Raw genomic sequence first — 19,565 nt, forward strand, 5'->3', positions numbered from 1 at the left:
CCAGCCAGTGAAAACGTTGCTGTCTTGGTTAAAGGCCAACTTAATCCTCCCAACTTCGGCTGCACTTGGGTTGTTTCACAGTGGACAAGTATGCTGGGGAAGGCTGCCAGGCCGTGGTGGAGGTGGTGTGTGTGTGTGCGGCTGCGGGCCTGTGCATGCGTGCATGTGTGTGTGCGCTCCTGCACGGCTAGCATATGTGCCCGTGTGCGTGTGCCTGCACCGGTGGCGTCGGCGCCTGTGTGCGCATGCGCCCACTTGTGGTTTGCTTGGACTAGGGTGGGGGGGACCCGGCCAGCTCCACCAGAGCTCAGCTCAGACGCGGGACCGGGGTCTTTCCGGGACTGCTTCATCTCAGGCCAAGTCCTGCTCCAGCAGAAGCCAAAGGGCCAAACCCTGGTGCAAAGCCCCGAAGTGCTACTGCCGCCCCTCAGACTGCCATGGGGACATTAAACCTTCAACAATCTGGGGCTCCGACGGCTGGTTCTTGGTTCTCTGCCTGGAAAAACAGTAGGCGAATAGTAAAACCTTAAATTCTAACATGTGTAAGTTATACATCTTATTTTCATTTTCAGCCCTTGTTCCCCTCTGTAAGACATCAGGAAAAAATTACCGTCTGACTTCTAATATCTCAGTGGAGCATTTATCTCCCAGCTATGATAAGTGATCTTCAATATTTTTTTCCTTTCAGATTAAGAAACAAATTCATTTAATTTTCTTTATTGAATGTGCTCTGGCCTCCCTCTTCCCCTGCCGTGTCCCCACCCTCCTTCCCCTCTCCTCTCGGGCTCAGGGACCATTGCTTGCATGCCCTCCGTGTTGCTGCCTTTTCGGGATGGGCGGGTCCATCTGGCACAACCCTGCTCCTCGCCTGCTCCTTTAGGCTTCAGCATGGTCTGTTCCTGCCCACAGCAGAGAGAGGGAGGGCAGCGGCCAGACCTCTGGAAAACCGTTGTAGGTTCTGCAGCCCAGAGTTGGCCGGCTGTAATCTGAACCTTATCTGAACTCCTGGGTCTGAGGGCCTGGTTTGGAGCTCTTGTGAAGACTGACTGTCTCCCAGGTTGCCAGAACTGATGCTTCCTGCTCTGGACAACTGGGAGGGTGGGTGGGAAAGCTGCAGCCTCTCCTTGGTCTCTAGTCATCTCCTTCGGCCCTGGCACTGGGGGAGTGGCTGAGCGGAAGTGGCAGGGCAGGATAGCACTGCCCTAGGCACACCAGGAGAGTCTGTGACCCCAGGCTCTGGGTAGGTGGTGTGTTTTGCCAGCCTGCTGAGGCACCAGGTGGCCACAAGGGAGATGTCAGCTCCGTCTCCAGACAGATAGATGCTGCTTGCTGAACTGAAGCCCTATGCTCCCATGTTGCAAAATAGCAGGGGCTAACCATGTACTTCTCTGGTTTTCTTAACCATAGGAAAGAGGTGTTAACCTTTGTCATGTCTGACCTGGAGAGTGATGGGGAGATTCAAACACTCTATGAGAAGCACATTGAAATGATACACATGCAATAGTAAAGAGTGATTCAGGGCTCAATGACTGTTCAGCCCCTCTGGAAGGCACTATTGAGGATTGCTGTTGTTGTTTAGTCGCTCAAATGTGTCTGACTGTGCAACCCCGTAGACTGTAGCCTGCCAGGCCGCTCTGTCCATGGAATTCTCCAGGCAAGAATACTGGAGAGGGTTGCCATTTCCTTCTCCAGGGGATCTTCCCAACCTAGAGATCGAACTTGAGTCTCCTGTACTGGCAGGAAGATTCTTTACTGCTGAGCCACCAGGGAAGCCCACTATTACAGGATACTTGAGGTTAAAAAAAAAAAAAAAAAAAGCCATGGCATTGATCCAGCCAGGGGAAGGGCACCTGCCAGGCTAACCATCCCACAGTGTGACAAGTCCTAGAGCCATGGCCGAAACAGGGTGCAGTGGGAGTGGGGAGAGGCCTGTCTGGGAGCTAGGTCCAGTGCTTGCGCCTGGGGAGGGTAGGTCGCCTGGCAACAAGGCTAAAAGTGTCAGCTGCAGGCAGAGCCGAACTCAGAGGTCCAGACTCCAGTCTGAGGGCTGTGACGCTGCCAGAAAGTCTTTAAGTACCGTAATTATAGGATTGGGCTGGGATTTGGAGAAAACTAGTGGCCATGTGGATAGAAATAAGGCAGCGTCAGCAGCACCCCCATCGCCCTCGTCGCACCCGGTAGGGCTGGGCAGAGGCTCCACGGATGCTCTGGTGGCAGTGGCAACGGTGACACTGATGCCTTCCCCTGAGCTTTGTCTCTTCTCGCTCCAGGGAGTCTCCAGTGGACTGCAGTGTCAGCAAATGCGGCAAGCTCGTGGGCGGAGGCGAGTCCAACACCATGAGCTACAACAGCTACATGGACGAGAAGAACGGCCCCCCTCCCCCCAACATGACCACCAACGAGAGGAGGGTCATCGTCCCCGCAGGTACTTTGGGAACCCTTTCACTGGGTGCCACCCACGTCCTCAGTCTTCTGAGCTCGTCGTCCTGGGGAGGGGCATCTACATCTTCACCTGGTACCCTGTTCTCTATGGAAATGCTTACTTGGGAAAGCTGCACCTTCTTCCCTGGCCACCCTCCATGACAGTTTCCCAAATGTCACCGGAACCCTGACGCACAGATTCGGGAAGCCCCGCCCTCAACAGGTCACATCACACTTTCTACCCTCAGTGCCTGGTTCCACGGACAAGGCCTGCCGAGAGAGGAGAGGCCAGATCTTCTGAACCCCAAAGGAATCCTGGGAACACCCAGACGTGCCCACCCTTGCCTTTAAGGACAAGAGTGGCCCGGAGGTCTGTCCTGTCCATCGGGCATGCACTTCCTGGCATCCGCAGGGTCCCACCTTTCCAGAATTACAGCCATCTCTTCCAGGTCCAAAATAGAAACAACTATATTTAACAAAAGGAGTGCCTGAACATGTGTGCAGCACGCTTTGTCATTCTGTAAAAATAGGCTATTTTTCCTAGGTATCGGTGCTGTTGGTCACAGAAAATAAAATCATTGTTCAGGCCTTCTGTGTGCTGGCTGGACACTGGCCTCGGCTGGCGAGCTCAGCTGCCTGTTGAAAAGGGAGGAGAAACTACCCCGTGTAGAGTCCGTGCCAGGTAGAAGGAGCCAGAGTGTTCAAATTTGAGGCAGTCAATGACTTACCAAAATAAGTTTACCCGAAAGGCGAACCCCTTCCATTTGGGAACGTGTAAATGCAGTTGTGAATGAAAGCCAAGGATTAGATGTCCCTTTGAGGTAATCCAGAGGAATTTGCGGGTCGGTCTAGAAGGTGTGGTTCTGTAACAGGCCACTCCGTCCTCGGCCCTCTGTATTTCCTTTCCATGGGAAGCTGTGTGTCACCATCTCCTAGGACTGCAGACACATGCTTGTGCTCCAGGCCAGACTCCAGGTGGCAGGGGCAGGAGGGGTGGGGACAGGGGAGACGGGAGGGCTGGGCTCTTAGGAACGTCTCTGTGCCCTGCAGGACTTGAAAACTGCTCATAAAGCATGTTTATTTCCTTCTTCCATAAACTTGTGGCCTCCCAGAGGAAGAGGAAGAATAGCTCCGTATACTGAGTGCCTCCTGGTGCTGGGCACCGTGCAAACAGCTTCATCCTTGTGATGTTACTTCTGTCTCTAACATCGAGAAAGAAGCATCTGTAGCTGATCTCCCCTCCCTCGGGACACCAGCTAGGAATGTTTAGCTCAGGTGCATCTGTGAGAGCCAAGAGAACTGTGCCTTTTCCCTTCTCATAGAGAGAAGGCAGAAATGAAACTGAACTAAAACTGGCCTGGAGAGAAACTTCTGGACTCCCCACATTGGAGCCAAGCCTCTCCAAGCCTTTGCTCACTTGGAACCAAACTCTCCCCACCCCCCCGCCGCCCCCCGCTTCTCTCAACAGTGGCCAACATAGGGAGGAAATCTTGAGGACAGAAGAGTTAGGGGGCCAGAGGTTGTCTCTGAACCAAATGTTGACAGCATTTCATTTCCGAAGTCACTTTGGGGAGAAGATAGGGGAAAGAAGGGAGGGGAATGACCAGACTGGTTGACCCTTCAACTCTGAAGTAGTGTTGAAGTACTTTTGAAAAGATAATCAAGGTGGCAGTCTTAGGGGGCCAAGGTCACCAGAGCAGTAATAGTGAAAATAGCATAAATTCCCATCAAAAAATGTTCCAAGCACTTCGTGTCATGGATCTGCTAGCCAGGGCTTCACTTCATTACTTTACTCCTGGCGGGATCTTGCAGCATTATCCTCACACGTTTTGGCTTCCTCCTGGCCAGCCTCCTAGACATAAGAGAAAGTCTCACAAATCAAGGCCATAAAACATCGGTGGAACAACCCATTGGATTTATGGTGGGATTTGAAGACAAGCATAAACGAGGGCCCTAGTTCATCACCAGTTCCAAGTTCAGATGGGAAGAAACTAGGACTAAATCATCCAGGAAATACATTTGGAAGAGCTTAGCACACTCCGGAGTGGAAGATTTATAATTCATTGTGCTGTAAAGGGAGAGAAATAATATTGTGATAGAGCCCAAAGCAAGGGCGGAAATAATAAAATAAATAAAACCTACAGTGTAAAATTGAATTGGAGGCCTTGGATATTCAAAGTGAGAAATTAGGAGAAGCAGAGGCGAGCTGATGAAATAATATGTGACATAATCCAGGTTCCCCCAGGACATTTTCCTTTAGAATTCTGAAATGGTGCAAAATCATGTCCATTTACCAATGGTCCATGCCTAATTGTTCCTGGAGAGTAAAAGAGTGAAACAAAGCAAGAAATTTATGTGAGATTCAGAGAGGGAGAGAGATCCAGACTTGTACAATGTAGCCCTGAGTAGCTCTGCTTTTGGAAGTGATGGCAAAGCACCTCCTGAATGAATTAAGACAGGATGGTGAGAGGGGAGGAGACTTAGGGTGCAGGGACCCTCAGCTAAGTGCAGTCCTGGGAGGCTTTCAGTCGAACCCTGGCTCATTCTAGGATTAAAGGTCAGGTTGAGGACTTAATGTTTCAGGACTCCACTTCCCACCTTCGAAATGAAAATAGCCATTTTCAGGGTATTCTTGATGAGTAAAAAATAGCACACTTGAAGCAGCGGGCACCTAGGAGGTGTTCAAAGTCTGGACTGTTACAAGTTTCTGGGCATTGGGTGCTTAGCATGAACCCTGCTTCTCTCCCCACGGCCCTTCCTAATCATTCAAACCTGCTCCCATTTTTACCAAGAGCCTTAACAGACCCTTAGAATGAGAAAGTGAGGTGGTAGCACAGATATTCCTACCAAATAGCCGGCTAATAAAACAGGTTCAGTAGAAGCTAGGGGCTACTATTAAGTCTCCTCCCCTCCTCCAGGAAACCTTCCATGATTGCAAATTCACAGTCACCCCTTCTGCCGACCAGTCCTCAAACTGCCACCACAAAAATCTGTTGCTTAATTCTGTGCTTTCCTGCCTGAGTTTTCCTGGGCATGGGTCTTCCTGTGATGAACATGTTTAACTATTTGTTGGTTTAGCTAATTATCTCTAATAATTAGGTGCCAAGGAGAGAGCTGGTTATCAAATTGTGATATGTGACAAGATATAAGGGTTCCACCTACTGTGGAACCTGCTAGAACTCATCACGGCGCTCAGAGTACACACGTTTCCCCCTACCACACACACACCTGTTTAGGAAAGAGTCTGAGGGTCCCAAGTGGAGATCTAATACCTTGAGGTTCTAGGACCTCAGCCCTTACATTGTTTATCCTCAAGAGTGAAAACATTTTCTCCGTCCAACACCATTTCCCTTCTTTGGGGATTCAAATATCCTAAAAACTCTGGGGGGATGATTTTAAAGAGCTTTTAGTACCACTGTCCCTAAAAGGAGAAAATCCGGGTTGGAGTTAAGCTAAAGACTTAACACCACTGGGTTTTCCACCTGCACAGATGGAATTGCAGTCTAAGTGTGCAGGCCCGTCTTTTCTGCAGCCATAGAAGAGATTGCTGTTGCTTCATGAACTCACTGATGTTCTTAAGATATGGATGGTGGCCCTTTCCAGAGCCGTTGGTCCCTGCTCTAGGCAACTGGGCTTATTTTCATTCTGATGCCATGATTTCTCAGGCAGAGGTTTCAGTTGCCCTCCAAAGACTTGAAAGAGAACATCCTATCTGGGTGCATAGTTACCGTCTAAGAACCTTTTCAGAGCGCTAAGTGGTTCAGGCTGCACCAGATGCGATGGCGCCAGATGCGTGTTCTGGGAGGACCATCTGGGGCGGGGGTGGGGGGACCGCTTTCCCTCTGTAGGAGGGGCACTGAGGAGGGAGGAGACGGGAGAAAGGTGGAGGTGGGGAGAGAGAGAAGAGACAGACAGAGAAGGGGAGGAGCCCTGCCTCTGGCAGCCTTGCTAACAGCCTGTCTCTCCTGCAGACCCCACGCTGTGGACACAGGAGCACGTGCGGCAGTGGCTGGAGTGGGCGATAAAGGAGTACGGCTTGATGGAGATCGACACGTCTTTCTTTCAGAATATGGACGGCAAGGAACTGTGTAAACTGAACAAGGAGGACTTCCTCCGAGCCACCTCCCTCTACAACACGGAAGTGCTATTGTCACATCTCACCTACCTCAGGGAAAGTAAGTGCCCGGTCCCTAACATTTCTGGGTAGCGAAACACCCCCAGAGGCTATAGCGCCAAGTCCCCAGGGCTGGAGAGAACTCTGCCTGGCCGCTCAGGATGCAGACTGGTTCCCATAGTGACAGCCCAGGGCAAGGAGATAGGGTCCCTGCCTCAGATTATGTTGGGTGGGTGCTATAGTAGCGACACCTCTGGGTGTCAAGTTGCTAAGGTCACACTGGCTCCCAGGGACCCTGCGAGGGGGCTGACCCTGTCCTGCCATGTCAAAGGAAGGAAAACAAAATATGAAGAAAAACTAGGGAACTGCAGTCATGTGTGTGTGTGTTGAGGGCAAGTCTGCTGGAGGCTGGTCGCACCCTTCCTATGAGAATCCCTTTCTGGAAACTACTTTGCCTCACATTAGAAATAGATGGATGCCCTGGCTGGTTCTATCTTGAGCAATGATTTCAAGTTTCTACAAAATTCTAGGTTCACGGGTTTACTTTTTTGAATATTTACACATGAAGTTCTTCTTATTCTTGGGTTTTCTCTGGCACTGCCCGCTGTTACCTATACACTCTTCTCAGCTAAACAGGAAGAGTAGCAAATGCTACGGATGGGTTAGGATCTGTTGGAGACTCTCCTGGCAGAGTGAGAAGGAAAAGAGCTTTGGAAAGGGAGAATTTGTAAAAGAAAAGGCACAGTTGTCCAAAGGATTTATCCAGTACAAGGATTTTCTAAAACCAAGCCCCGTCAATTTGATATGAATTTCATCTGATATGAAATATACACAGAGATAGGAACAGAATTTTTGAAACCCACTAATAACCTCAGCCTTAACTCTTTACCAGAAAAGTGTAAGTCATCCAGTCATGTCCAACTCTTTGTGAGTCCATTGGACTGTATAGCCCACCAGGCTCCTCTGTCCATGGAATTCTCCAGGCAAGAATACTGGAGTGGGTAGCCATTCCCTTCTCCAGGGGATCTTCCCGACCCAGGGATTGAACCTGGGTCTTCTGCATTGCAGGCAGATTCTTTACCATCTAAGCCACCAGGAAAGCCCCAAGCAGGTGGAACATCAATAAACCCAAGTACCAAAGGATTGTTCTGTGACCAGAAAAGATGGTACTAAGATGGGGAAGCAGAAGATACAGGAGAACAGATGTGGTTCATTCTACAAGGGGTTTTCTAGCAGTCAGCCCTGCCCGAAGATCTACCGGCAGCCTCAGGATGCAGGGTTTGCTGTCTGTGGCCAAGGCTGCAGGAGTTCAGCCTTACAGTGAGGGAGGTTGGTGGTTTGAAAGCCCCTGTACAACTGAAGTCCTTGGACAGTGTTTAAAGGCCGCTTCCCCGGTCTCCTGGGCTCTGGTGGGTTAGTTCTTCGTTTGTTTTCCGTGTTCGGTGTGTCTTCAGCTCGCCAGTCCTGGGAGCTTCCATCTCCTTCTGCACCAGTGCACTCTGCGGGGTGGGCTGGGGGGCAACACACACTGGCTGTAAAAACGAAGAACTTTTAAAATGCCTTCGGAAGTTTCCACTGGTGCCTCCGGGCTCCCCGGTCACCCCTCCAATGCGTCTGGTAGGCAGTAGGATTGTGTGGGTGATGCAGTGTATGTTAACAGCAGAGGAATTACCTCATGTCTGAGTCTTGCTGCAACATGAGGTCAGCCCAAGAAACGATCATTTCAAAAACGGGGGCAATTTTCCACCCAGTCTTTCTGAGCTTTGGAGAATGAGCATTTTCTAACAATCCATATTTCTGTAAGTGTTTATAGGGTTTTTTTTTTTAAGAAAGAATCTTTGCACAGAGTCCTGCAGCGATGCTAGCTGGGCAGGGCAGGGGTGGAAGTGGGCACACGGAAGCTGAGCGTGATGCGTGACTAGGAGAGACCACCAGCGAAACAGAAACACTGACCCATTCGTCCTTTCTGCACCTCCTGGCCTCATACAGCGGATGGTCTAGGAATCGCTGGCCCCTTTTCTTTGTTTGTGGGGGAAGAGATGGACAGAGGTGAGGACGGTGACTGTGGGGCCCTTAAAGGGCCCAGTTTTCAGATGCCCTTGATGGGGAGTGTGTAAGCACATTCTGACTAACGCGAGTGCTGTGCGTTTTAAGTCACTCCAGTCGTGTTTGACCCTTTGGGATCCTATACTGTGGCCTGCCAGGCTCCTCTATCCTTGGGTTTTCCCAGGCAAGAATACTGGAGTGGGTTGCCCTGCCCTCCTCCAGGGGATCTTCCTGACCCAGGGATCAAACCCAGGTCTCTCCTGTCTCCTACATTGGCAGGCAGATTCTTTACCACGAGTACCACCTGGGAAGGCCTGACTGATGTGGGGAGATGCCATTCATGCCATGTGATCCCAGCCCCTGCCTTCTGGTGGGTCCATGAACATACCCAGGTCCTCGCTAGGACTTCATCTCACAGAAGAACCCAAGGCACAGACGCTGAAGCAAAACCAGCCTCTGCTCAGAAGGCCCAGGAGTTAAACATGGTGGTCATGGATAAACCGTTCAGGAGGCTTCCTATCAGAGGAGAGCAGATAACAAAGAGCAGAGGGCCGAGCAGCCTGAGGAGAAGTGGAGGCCAGACAGTTTGGTTTGGGGGTTGTAGGTAGCGGGGCATGAAAAAGGATGGATTTCTTCTTTCCTTCTCAGAATATTTGTAGACATTAAAAAAGATAGCCCCAAAGCAACAAAAATATGAAATTTCCAGAAAAGAACTTAGGAGCAGAGCAAATTCCCAGAGCTGAGTGGAGATGAACAAACCACAGATAGGATATAATGTTGGGTGAAACAGCAATATAAAGGAGTCTGTGCAGAAATAGAAAACCACGTCTGCCTGCAAAAGTGAAAATTAAAATACTTGTATTAAGGTTCAAAAAAACTTGCCCCAGCATAGCCTTGTAGTCTGGAGGCCTTTTGAGGACTTTAGGCTTAAAATGATCCCCTATCATGGAAATAACTTTTGATTCTTGCCTCTTTTTCATTGGTGTCTAGTCTCTGGGACCCCTGGTGGTGAGTGGTCCACGGAGACCCCCGCAGGAGGTCGTGTTTGTGGTGACTGTGCCCTTTCGGTACTGTGGGGAACTCCCCAGGGCCCTGCAACTTGCCTTCAAACACTGCTTTGTTTTCCCTGTCTTGTTTCCAGCGGATGTTTTGTGCGGAGGCAAGGAGGCCAGCCCTCAGGGGAGAGGCCCGGGCAGCCGAATAGAGGCCGGGAGATGGGTGCTAATTCCTCTTGTTTTGTCATCTGTTCTTTCATGGAGGAGGGGATAAGGTTCAGACAGTTCCACTTTGGTGAGGAGGTGGAAGGAAAACAGCTGAGCTTCTCAGCACAGAGGGAGGAAGTACTGCAGGGCTAAGGAAAGTGGATGGAAGAGAGTCAGAGTCCTTGTAACTTAGCCTCGGTCAGAAGACTATAAAACAGTCGAACCTCTCAGAAGTCTCTGAGCTTTCTGAACTTTAATGGAAAAAAAGACAAGGTTGAATTAAGAAGGTCCCCAGTGACTCAGTGGCAAAAAATCCGCTTGCCAGTGCAAGAGATGTAGGTTCGATCTCTGGGTTGGGAAGACCCCCTGAAGGAGGAAATGGCAACCCACTGTAGTATTTTGCCTGGGAAATTCCATGGACAGAGGAGCCTGGTGGGCTACAGTCCATGGGGTCAGACAGGACTTAGTGACTAAGCAACAACAACATAATATTTACACTTTCACAAAAGGTGCTTGAGTATTTATTTGGTGGTCAGGGAGAGGAGCTATACTTTCAAATTTCAAAAACCAAGTTTCAGATTAAAATGTATTTTCCATGATGGAGAAGAAATATCAGTGTCCTAAGCACTGGCTAGCATGCTAGGATGTGCCTGGCCTGCCCAGAGGCTCCTATTCTCCTTACCCTGGCTTTTCAGCCAGCCCGGGCGACGTGGCTTGTACCTGATACCGCCCCTCCATAATGTCACCTGCTCTTGAAATGGGAGGAGGACAGGTCTGGAGAGATGCCCACAGTGCTTGGGATCATTCTACTGTCCCCTGAGGACACCAGGGCTCACACCGCATCTGCCCAGGTGTCATCCACTTTACGGGGACAAGATGCCCCCTTGTGGACACCGTGGACAGCTGATTATAAATTCCCATTTTAAAGCCAAAGCCACTGAGGCCTGGAGTGCTTCAGAAATTGGTTCAAAGGCACCCAGCCTGTAGAGAGCAGCTTGGTATCTAAGACCCAGGTTTCCTGAGTCCCAGGCTGCAGCCAGGCTCACGACCTCACACTCTAAGTCAGAGGCCAGGCCTTATAGAGAGTGCCTGCTTACCTGGGCCGCCTGGTCTTCCCTCTCCTGCTGTGGGGTTAGCCTCAGGCCCTGGCCACACACACAGACACACCCCTGGAGGGCTAGGCCACTTTCCCCACAGCATTTTCTGTTTTCATTTGTACCTAGAGATAAATGCTTTCTGAAAAACTTCCCTGTGGCCTCCCGGAATGAGGCCACTTAGGACAAACCTATCTGGGTGCCAGTCCTGCCCCTCTGCCTTCCGCGGGGTGCCCCACACCCTGGACCCGCCAGGCGGCCCTATCAGTATCTCTCGCAGGCATACCTCGTTTGGCAGAGGCTGTATTTACAGTCTCGGGCTGCAGGAAATGAGATTGGGTGTCATACGGCAAGATTGGGACGGACCTCAGAGGAAGTGGGAGCTGTCCCCAATGGCAATTCAGACCCAGGGCCACTGGGGGGAGTTTGGGCCTGAAGGGTCCCCAGCGGGATGGCTGGAGGCAGAAGAAGAGCCTTTTTCCATTCTACGGCAAGTCGTGTTCTGTCTGTCTATCTGCGTCTGACCTGGGAAACAGGCTAAGAAATCGCGTTTTGAAATAGTGGCAGCGCTAGAGACATGAAATATATTGGGTGACAGGGAGACCGCAGCAAAGGTATCTATCTTGATTCCCATTTTTAATTTAAACTTAATGGAAAACACATTTTGCGTTTTGTGGCGCTCCCACCGGCCTCCTCAGATGTTCGGGCAAAGGTGATGGGTCCCGGCAATTAAGTGGGTGAAGTATTACCCCTTCCAGGCCGGGTCTGACTGGTGAAGGAGAACAAAAGGCCGGGTTTCCCCAGACTCAGCCGTCAGCCAGGCTGTTTCGAGCACAGAGCCTCCTTCCTCCTCCCTCCCCACCTGCACCCTCCAGCCAGAGCCATTGATGGCAACGCAGAGAAAAGGGAGCCCAGCTTCAATAGGCTGGCGGCGGGGCTGGCGGGGTCTCTGCAAGGCGGGAGACAAAGCCTTTGGCGCTCAGACGGTCATTGTCTTGGCTGCAGGTGCCCCAGATGAAGACCAGGTCCGTTGTCGGCGGGGGGTGGGGGGCAAGGGGCTGAAGAAAGCCCGATTGTTGGACTCCCCACACCTGCGAGCTTCCCTCTGTTCATTTCCATCCTCTTTCAGATCCCAAATACTGTGCCAGTGACGGATGGACTCGACAATGGAAAGTGATTTTGTCCTGGTGCTTTCACATGGGGAAGCCTGTTCCATTAGCAGCCCCTCCGCGCTTTCCAGGGCCCCCAGTACATAGATAAACGTGGATGCTCGCATGCATGAATAAAGACATCAACAGAGAAGGCAACAAACGTTTTAATTAAAGTATTGAACAGAGAGAAGTGCAAAAATCATAAATGCACAAGTCAAGGAATTATCACAGTGTGAAGCCACTCACTCATATGAGCACCCCCAGATCAGGGAGGAGGCTGGAAGCTCCCGTGTGTCCCCTTTCCATCAACCCCGCCCCCCTTCTTTCCCCAAAGCAACCACTGCCCTGATTCCAGCACCCTAAGTGAGTGCTGCCTGTCTCTCAGATGAAGCCTGGAGCGGACTGAGAGCAGGTTTTCTAGGTGGACCAGAATGGATATCCTGTTTCCTGGGCTTGCTGGCTGTGTGACCCTGGGCAGATCGCTTGACTTCTCTGAATGTTGATTCCCTCATCTGTATGAGGATTAAGTGAGAAAACAGAGAGAAAGCATCTGGCAGAGGACAACAGAGCGTAGGCTTCCCTTCTCGCCGCACAGCCTGTTTCCTCTGACCAGGTGGCGTTCACCGCACACAGAAGGGACCCGAAAGCAGGAGAGAGACAGTCCCAAGCCACGGAGTGAAAGGCCGGGCTCCAGGGGGTACCTTTCTGCCTCTAAATGAATTTCTTTAAGGAAAGAGTGTGCCTTGCCACTCTCTGTAGCCTGAGGAACTGGCTAAATAAACTGGTTAAATAAAAACAGGAGGAGAGAAGGAAAAGTTGGTCCCTTGGGAAGGAGGTCACTCTCCCCGAGTCAGCCCTCCACGGGCAGGCAGGCAGCCTCTCCTTCTAGGGGGGAAACTTGAACCAAGAACAGTCTTCAGGGTAGAATCCTTCTCCGGGGTTACCATGAAATATATATTTCACGCAGGCTTTGCCAAGGTCAAATGACCCTTTCTGTAGGCTTTCTGGGAGTTTCCTGTGGAATTCACGTGTGCCCAAAGAAGAACTTTCACCAAGGGGAGAATTTAATAAATGCGGTTTATCTAAGCTTCGTGCTCTCTGCTGCATCTGCGCTAATGACTCAGGCAGTTCAGTCCTCTGAGACCATCATTTTTCTTTATTTGCTCCAGCCATGAGGTTTCCGCCCGAGGCAGAGAATGTCGGGGACAGAGAGGCAGACATTCTTGGTCTTACTCCGGAGACTGTTTTCGCTTCCCTCGAAACGTTTGCTTCCTTTCTGTAACCTCCTCCCAGTCATAGAGGGTTACTTCTTATTGCAGCAGAACTCATTCATAACTCTAATTCCAGAGGACAAGACAAATGCCCAGCGAGCTCTTTTATAAAGAGTTTATCGTGTGTCATTGTGGTGTCTGCGGGAGCAGGGATGTAAAAATAATTGTGGTAGTGCCTAGCGTGCTTTGAACACTCATTGTGAGCCAAGGTCTGTTGTGAACAGTTGTATGTATTACTTGAGTCAGTTGTGTGTATTCAGTCTTCACAACAACCATATCAGGTAGGTGTTATTATTATCCTGTTTCATGGAAGAGGAGCCCGTGGCTTGGAGAGATGAGGCAGATTGATGGAGGTCACCAGGCTGGCAAGTGGTGAGAGGCAGGTCTGACTCTGAACTCTCATCATAAAGATCTATATTAAATGAAGTATAAAAATCACTTTGTGCTCAACTTCTTGGAGAATGGAATAACCAAATGCATCCGGTTCTCGGATATTCCAGGCATGTGACTGCCTTCTTTCTAAAAGTATCTCCACCTAGCCACACTTTGGCACAAAACTATCTCAATCCCACCGGCATCCCTGCACTGTTTCTTTTTTTTCTTTTTTTGCCTGGAACTGTTTCAGAGCTGAAAGGCATAGTCGCCCAAGCCCAGAGTCAGTGATTCTAGCCAGTTGGATGGTTCTTCCAAAGTTCTCTTGGTCGCCCGGCCTGAAAGGGCCCACAATTTCTCTGAGGCACACAACCAAACGCCCACGGCTGGGTGAGGCAGGCGCTCCACTCCGTGTCCCTTCCGTGACTTGAGGCTAAAAATAGGAATGTCTGGCAGTCCATTCCCTGCTCCGGAGCCCTGGCACCTAAGTCTGTCCACTTGGTCCCAGGGATCAGGGAAAGGATTGTTTAGAAAGACTTTTTAGCCTCCAACACTCATGTCCAGCCTCTCGCGTCCTTTGTAAAAACAGATTCTAGCCCTCTGGATCAAACTTCAGAGCCTCAAGGCGGAGGGCAAAAATGCCTACATTTCCAAAATAAAGCTCTTGAGCTTGCTGGAAACAGAGGAACAAGCCCAGTTTTAGGAATGGGCTCAGTTGCTCAGTCATGTCCAACTCTTTGTGACCCCATGGACTGTAGTCCTCCATGCTCCTCTGTTCATGGGATTTCCCAGGGAAGGATACTAGAGAGGGTTGCCATTTCCTCCCCCAGGGGATCTTCCTGACCCAGGCATCGAACTTGCCTCTCCGGCATTGGCAGACAGGTTCTTTACCACTAGTGCTACCTGGGAAGCCTAGGTTTTAAGAAAGAGGGGAGAATTTTTTTTACATGCGAGATAAGAGAAAACTAGAAAATGCCCAGACTAGTGTTTGCTAAGAGTAGTTCTGCATGAACATTTAATTTTAAAAGATTGTATATCAGCAGCCTTCGATGACAGGAAATTCAGTGTATTACGGCTTATGTCTAGTTGTGTTCTCTTAGACATGAGTAAAGGGAGACAAAAGTTGCTCTGAGGAGCGCTGCCACTCCAACCCCGTTCCCAGCTCCCAGCACTCCCTCCACCAACGTGACCATCCAAGCACCTCGCCCACCTGTCAACCCAAAGGACATCAAAGCAGGAAGGACCTGGCCAGGCCTGTCCTCCTCCAGGGCATGGCAGTCAGTGCCAAGCAGCAGCTGGATCTGGCCAGCACTTGCCCGTGGACAAAACAGAGATGTTCCACAGAGGTAGTATTTACTATCTGGTCTTGATAAAACGTTTGCCAGTCCTTCTTGCAGTTCAAGATGAAGAAATCAAGGTGCAGACCAGTAAAGTCCCTCATTCATCGTCACACAGGGAGTCGGTCACAGGACCAGAACACTGTCTGCAGCCGTGTGTCCCTGCTGGGTTGTAGTGTGGACCCAAGACCTCCAGATCCTTAATCATGGCCACTGCGAGGGCTTGTGTGTGACCCACCCATGAGCATTCTGTCCTAGCTGCCTTGGACCCCAGGAACCCGTGACAGTCTTGCACGTTGGCCCCCCAAATGGCTGGCATTAACTTTTCCCTTCTCTCAAGGAGTCATCTGTCCCTCCATTCTCACTGTCTCCTCCCCTCCCCTGTTCATTCTCATCCATCCCATTTCCTGGTCTTGATCTCGGAAGTTAGTCTGAGACACAACCTGATGTTTTTGCTTCGCCTTTCAGGTTCACTGTTGCCCTATAACACAACCTCCCACACGGACCCGTCCTCACGGCTGAACGTCAAGGAAGGTGAGTGTGTTCTCTCAGGCGTGTAGAGTTGTAGAAGTGTCCCCTGTACCAGTCCAGGACTGTGATGGGAAGACTGGGGTGGGGAGCCTCAAGTGTGGGCCCCAAGTCTCTTGCCCACTCGGCTGTTTTAGAAGCCTAAGCTGATCCCCTTTGTGCTGCTCATTGCAAAAACATGACAGGGGTGTAAAATACCTTGTGATAATATCATAAAAATATGACCTGAGGCTGTTACTCCATGAAAGAAAGAATGTTGCTCTTGGAAGGAAATGGATGCTACTCACTTTCAAAGCCGAAAGGCAGGGGCTTTCTCTGTTGAAGAAAACAAAGTGAAGATTTCGAGGATTCTTGCAATGTCACATTTTCAGGGTTTTTTTTGGTAAGACATTTTAGCACTACCAATTCATTTTTAAAGTGCTGACTTGGGGATATGGTCTAGTTCGCTTGGTTTGGTTTGGTTCGGTTGAGAGAGAGAAAGAAAATCATCTCAGAAAATGGTTTTCACTGGTGAGGGTTTTAGCAAACATTATAATACATTTCTTATCATCTCTATTTGGGAAACAGTGTTGTGGAGATTTCCTGCTTCAGATACTGTTAGATTCTGGGCATTTAAACAAGTGAATAATTCATAGTACCTGGTTTAAGGGAGAAGAAAATGTGAGTGAAAAAATTTCTGCCCGAGGCAAAAGAAAAATTTCGTGGAGGAAGGGCATTTTGAGTGGGGCCTTGAAGGATGAGTAGGAGTACGATGAGCACTCTCTTCTTGGCTCTCTCTCCTTTTCTTTAATGCACACCTGCCACGTAGAATGAATGAAGGCAGAAGCTGTCGATATTGGTTACATGGAATTAGCACAGCATAATATTGCAGAGAAACATAAGGCTCTTCTACGGGAAGAATCTTAGAGACCATTTAGTTCAAAATTGCCATGGAGGAAACAGAGACTCGGTGAGCTTGGGTGTTTTGACCAAGTTCACACCTTCCATCACATGAGACTTCCTGTTTCCTGTTAACAGTTTATAATCAGATGATGACCAGACAGCTCTGTGGAGGAAGTAGTCAACATAATGAATCTGTTTTGTGAACTTTGCTGGTTTTCTGCAACTTTCTTAACCTCCTACCCCACCCTGGGCCAGTCCTATTTATGCTACTGTTTTCTTTCAAAATCAGAGTTACTGGCTTTTGCCATAAAAAACCTGAAGTCATATTGACTCATTGTACAGTCCAAGCCGCATTTTATTAGGTGACCCACTTAACCATCACGCTGCAGACACCCATGAAAGAAAGAATGTGCTACAATGACAAACACATGAGACTGAGGTCGGAACACCTCTGGTTCACTTTGGGGAAATCACTTCATGCCCCGAACCTCAACTTCCTGTCAAGTAAAAGGGCCAAATTAAGCCAGTAAGAGGGCTTCCCTGGTAGCTCAGTGGTAAAGAATTGCCTGCAATGCAGGAGACTGGGATTCGATCTCTGGGTTGGGAAAATCCCTTGGAGAAGGGAATGGCAACCCACTCTAGTATTCTTGCCTGGAGAATCCCATGGACAGAGGAGCCTGGCAGGCTACAGTTCATAGGGTCTCAAAACAGTTGGACATGACTGAAGCAACTGAGTACACACACACAGAAGCCAGTAAGAATCCTCCCTGACTTTGGAGTTCTTGGGTTTTAAGGAGATGACCCTGCAGCCTCAGGTGAGGCTCTGCTTCTATCCAGAGTCCCCCCTCCGCTCTGATCTGGTTTGCTTACTGAGCTTTCACTTCACCTGCAGGTAGGGATCCACTTCTTGCAAGGAAGGAAGAAGAGAGGGAGGAAGGAAAGAGTGAAAGAAGGCAGGCAGGAGACCCCTGAAGCTCATGCAGGGCTACAGGCTGAGACCCGCTGCTGACAAAAGGACTAACCAGTGAGACTGTGGGGCGGACGCAGTGAGAGGGTATCCGATATTGGACTTTAAATACAGATTTCTGTTAAGAAGCAAGTGTGTCTGGGTTGAACTGATTATTGGCTGATTATTATTGCTCTGGTTATTGACTCATGACTCCTGCAGGGGTCTTAGCTCTCAGCCTGTCCTCTACCTGCACCACGCCCCTTCCTTTCCTGGGTTCTTTTGTGTGTGTACAGTGCTGTGCCGGGCTCTCTGGGGCTTCTGCAGGAGCTGCTCCTCTTCTGAAATGAATGAACTGCAGCCTCCAGGCAAGCGAGCGCTGCCAGACCCTCAGTCAGGTGGTGCCGGGCATTTATCTCCCAGCATTGGCCCTGGTCTCCGGAGACGTCTGCGCTTTGCAGGTGCATCTTTTGTCCACCCGTAAAGCTTTCCACTTGAGATGTCTTGCTGCTCCAGCGGCTCCCCCCTCAAGAGGTGGTCCAAATCTGTCTAAACGGCCCTTGGTCCACAAAACAAAAGTACATTAGCAAGACAAAGCTAGTCACACTCCTCGCTCCCTCCCTTTCACCCTCCACCCCACCCCTCTCTCTTCTGCTTTTCTCTAAGAGCAATCTTGAGTTCTTAAAATTTTAAATGGAAAAATAAAGAGAAGGCATGGTGCAACCTTGGCTCCGCCTTCTTTGAATAAGGCACACGCACAGCCCCAAAGAAACCCAGAGCCCCTCAAGAGATCTGGAGCTGTGTGTGTGTGTGTGTGTGTGTGTGTGTGTGTTTCACAAAGGACAGGTGCTGGCATCAAGCACAAAAGAAAGAAGTTGAGGAGGTGAACGCTTCTGTGAATGCATCTTCACTGTGCTTATCCAGTGAGAATGCCTTTTTACTTTAAAATGGCATAATCACCCTTGCAGCTTGTCTCTTGAAAACCCTTGTACTCGCTAAGGGTTATTGGTGCCCAGGAAGTACTACTAGCTTTTAAAAATCATTTTGTAACAGTCTTTAAGCTTATTTTAAGTTTGTTTTTTTTTTTATATGGACCATTTGTAAAGTCTTTATCGAATTTGTTACAATTTTGCTTCTGTTGTTCATGTTCTGGTTTTTTAGCCCCAAGGCATGTGGGATCTTAGCTCCCCCACCAGGGATCAAACCTACATCCCCTGCATTGGAAGGCAAAGTCATAACCAGGGGACCGTCAGGGAAGTCCCTAAGCTTTTTAAAATTAAATATTCTGTGGTCACAGATTGGACCCAGCTAGAACAATTATCCTCTCTCTACCTGTTTCCAAGCCTAATGTTGTTAGAAAATAAATTAGAATGGAAGCAATTGTTGAGATGATGAGATGGTTAGATAGCATCCCTGACTCAATGGACATGGACCTGAGCAAACTCCAGGAGACAGTGAAGGACAGGGAAGCCTGGCATGCTGCAGTCCATGGGGTCACAAAGAGTCGGACATGACGTAGCTCCTGAACAACTGCAACAGTTGTTACCCATTGGCAAGAGCAGCCTCTGCTGTCACCTGTACAGGATTCTGCAATGCCCCAGGCACTCTCACAACCTTTGCCTCTGCTTCTAAGTCTGGCAACGTCCTGCGAGGTAGACAGAATCAGTCTTGTTTTTCAGACAGAGAAACTGAGGTCCAGGCCTGTGAGTGGTTACTTGAAAGACACACAGCTATTTAATAGCAGAACAAGGATTCAAACCCAAGTTGTAGGATTCAGAATCCCTTGCTTCAGATCGTCCTCCTGACATACACAGCATTTCCCTTCTAGCTGGCTTTTCATGAAAGCAACACCTTGTCTAACTGTAGCGTGGGTGGAGACTTGAATTGTTTCCATTATGTTTCTCTGTCCCTGCAATTTTCTCACTATCATCTCCAACCACATCCATGCATTGTCCTCTCTTCCCAAAAGTGACTTCATACAAAGCCCCCGCTCGGCTTACTCCCTCGTCCTAACTGAGCAGAGAATGAGCTGGAGAACTTCGTAAAATAACTGATGCCCTAGGACAAATATTGTATGACTCCACTCACAGGAGGAACTTTAAGTCAACAAATTCATAGAGACTAGAGAAGTAGCAGGGTGGTTGCCAGGGACTAGAAAGAGGCAAGAATGGGGAGTTATTGTTTAATGGGCACACGGCATT

The 19,565-nt window shown here is 49.5% G+C and overlaps 1 protein-coding gene across 2 annotated transcripts in view; it reads left to right on the forward strand.

Moving 5' to 3' along the window:
- The window catches only part of FLI1 (Fli-1 proto-oncogene, ETS transcription factor), a 132,001-nt gene that overhangs the window by 76,842 nt on the left and 35,594 nt on the right, over positions 1–19,565 (forward strand). For both annotated transcript variants that reach the window (XM_010844681.1, XM_010844680.1), the window contains exons 3-5: positions 2,271–2,425; positions 6,393–6,596; positions 15,477–15,542. In XM_010844681.1, coding sequence (XP_010842983.1) covers positions 2,271–2,425; positions 6,393–6,596; positions 15,477–15,542 — 425 coding nt within the window. The remainder of the gene's footprint in view (positions 1–2,270; positions 2,426–6,392; positions 6,597–15,476; positions 15,543–19,565) is intronic.

Source organism: Bison bison, unplaced genomic scaffold (assembly GCF_000754665.1).
Source record: "Bison bison bison isolate TAMUID 2011002044 unplaced genomic scaffold, Bison_UMD1.0 scf7180017864205, whole genome shotgun sequence".
In the NCBI taxonomy this organism is placed as follows: domain Eukaryota; kingdom Metazoa; phylum Chordata; class Mammalia; order Artiodactyla; family Bovidae; genus Bison; species Bison bison.